The sequence below is a fragment of the Oratosquilla oratoria genome, chromosome 31 (assembly GCF_046742065.1).
Source record: "Oratosquilla oratoria isolate Oo_2021 chromosome 31, ASM4674206v1, whole genome shotgun sequence".
Classification (NCBI taxonomy): Eukaryota; Metazoa; Arthropoda; class Malacostraca; order Stomatopoda; family Squillidae; genus Oratosquilla; species Oratosquilla oratoria.
The window spans coordinates 31,415,917-31,418,416 of NC_134807.1; the positions used below are offsets into that span (position 1 = coordinate 31,415,917).

Consider the following 2,500-nt stretch of genomic DNA (forward strand, 5'->3'; position numbering starts at 1 on the left):
TCTTCCTCCTTTTCCTCTTCCTCCTTTTCCTCGCGTTTTCCTCTTCCTCTTGGTTCTACTCCTCATTGTCTTTCTTCACCACATCCTCAACTCCAAACTTCTCCTCCCTCTCTTCCACAATGCCCACCTGGTCCTTCTCCTCTTCCACAATTTTCTCTACCTCCTCCTATTCCCACCACAGGTTCGACGGTCCTCGCCATCGTCGCAAACGTCCCTGCCAGCCTTCTGCCCGGACATCCGCCCAGACCGTGGGGTTCACTTGGACCCCATCCGGGCAGAGAAGTTTCAGCTGCAGGAGTTGGATCCCCTCGAAAGGTTCAACGTATCGCCAAGGTTCACAGCTCGAAGACATCACATGGTCAACAACGACCTCACTGCACAGACTACCACCACCACAACCACAACCACCACCACGCCAACTGGGCAGTTGTCAGGTGAGTAAGCAAAATTAGATAACTTTGGTGAAAGTTATTGTATTCACTATAGATTTTGAAGTAGAGGTAGCCGAAATAACAACTTAAAGCCAAAAAGATTTTTTTTAACAACGGGCTTATCTATTTAGCTTAAAGAAGCCCAATATGAAATACAAAAAAAAAAAAAAAAAAAAAAAAATGCAGTGTTATTAGGTATCCATTCGATAAAGTTTAAGGCATGTAAGCAGAATAGTTGATTTTCATACTCCCTCTCTTCATCGTCCTTATTTTTTATTCCACTTCTTTGTTTTCATTTTCTTTTTCTCGATCCCTGTTTTTTTTTTCTTTGTCTTCCTTGCCTTCTAACTGTTTTTGTTGTAATTGTTGCGGTTGTTTCTTCTTCTTCTTCTTCTTCTTCTTCTTCTTCTTCTTCTTCTTCTTCTTCTTCTTCTTCTTCTTCCTCTTCTTTTCCTTCTCCTTCTTCTTCTTCTTCTTCTTCTTCTTCTTCGTCTTCTTCCTCTTCTTCTTCTTCCTCTTCTTTTCCTTCTCCTTCTTCTTCTTCGTCTAATTCTTCTTTTACTTCCTTTTCTCCTCCCCAGCCTTTTTCCACTTTTCCCTCTTTTTCTTTATTTTCTTCTATTTTTTTCTTTCTTATCTTTATTATTCATTAGCTAGCATCGCTATTAACCAGACCAGTTTTTACTGTTACAGACTTCGAGCATCAGTTTATGCGGGTGTTGAATAAAGTCTACCAGACCATCGAGAAAAATGAGATGCGCCTTGCAGAGCAAGACCGTAAGGAAGCGACTCGAGTCGAGTGGCAGCAGGTACGTCTTGAGCCATTACCAGTATTACACTATTCATACTTGAGGGAGAGGAAAGTGGACCCAGTTTTCACTATTCAACAATGGGCTATTGGATCCAATTATTAGAAAATATTCTCGATTGGGTTTTTGTTTGCATCCGAATCATGGTGACTTTAGTGTGGGCACAATGAAAGAACAATATAACATGAAATATAACATCGATTTCTTATATTTACACACCACAAATATTTACATTGAAGTTGACTCAAAGGACAATATTGAAACTACTAGAACAAAAATAACTAAAATAACAAAGTTCTGACTGCGGGGGTCTCTTGGCAAACTTCCTGGCTGCCAGGGAAGGGTGGGACGAAGAGACGGAGATCTCACGGAGGGTAGGCTGAGAAGATTGAGCATCGATACCCGCCGGTGCCCCTTGTAAACGGCCATTCACTCCACGCCATGACCCGACCTAACTTGCGGTCAACATGTTTTGACCATCTCCGCCACCATAGTTGGGTCCTGTACCCCCTCACTCCAAACGCATTATTTTTGCACTTAAAGTAGCATGTATGTGGGTATGCTTGCATAACACTAATGAACAGTACCACCGAGAGAAAGGGAAAACAATTGATAATGTGATGGAGTGATATACCGGTATTGTGAATATACTTGTTGAGTTGTTGATGTCGTTTTGAAATGTAATTTATCTGTAGTTCTATCCTTTCGGAACATCTCGTACTTCTGTTAAAAGAACATAGGAATGAAGGAGACTGCAAGAGATAATAATATCTACACTAGGCAGTTCCATGTCAGTTACCAATTGTCATCCCCGTCCATAAAGTTATCTAGTCTCCTCTTGAAATAACCAACTTGTTTTTGCGCTCACTACATAGTTACTATGCGTATTCCATTTGTTAACTACCCTGTTGCTGAACTAGGCAAGAACTGGTTCGTATGGCCTTATTTGTAAAGCGAAGTGATTAACGTGGTGATACCGTGAGTAAGCATGGTGATGAAATAAATTCTCTTGGTAAGAGTAGCTACGGTTTTTATGGAGGACGTATTGTTGGAAGCTCGCTGGCTGAACGGGTTAGGGCATCGTTACTTGCGGCGAAGGTCGAGGTGAGGGTGGTTCGAATCCTGCCACCAGCGAAGTTGAACCAAGGGCATGGTTCATTAAATTTCACGCTACAAAGCCCTCTGTGAGGGGCACCGTCCTAGCCTCCCGATAGGGGGGAATGTGTGACGTTAAACCATATCGAATCGAATCGTATTGTT

General features: G+C 42.1%; 1 protein-coding gene across 1 annotated transcript in view; it reads left to right on the forward strand.

The window, feature by feature from the left end:
- LOC143041578 (neuronal acetylcholine receptor subunit alpha-10-like) overlaps positions 1-2,500 on the forward strand; it is a 184,566-nt gene that overhangs the window by 181,581 nt on the left and 485 nt on the right. The window contains exons 7-8 of the mRNA XM_076213589.1: positions 182-434; positions 1,125-1,240. Coding sequence (XP_076069704.1) covers positions 182-434; positions 1,125-1,240 — 369 coding nt within the window. The remainder of the gene's footprint in view (positions 1-181; positions 435-1,124; positions 1,241-2,500) is intronic.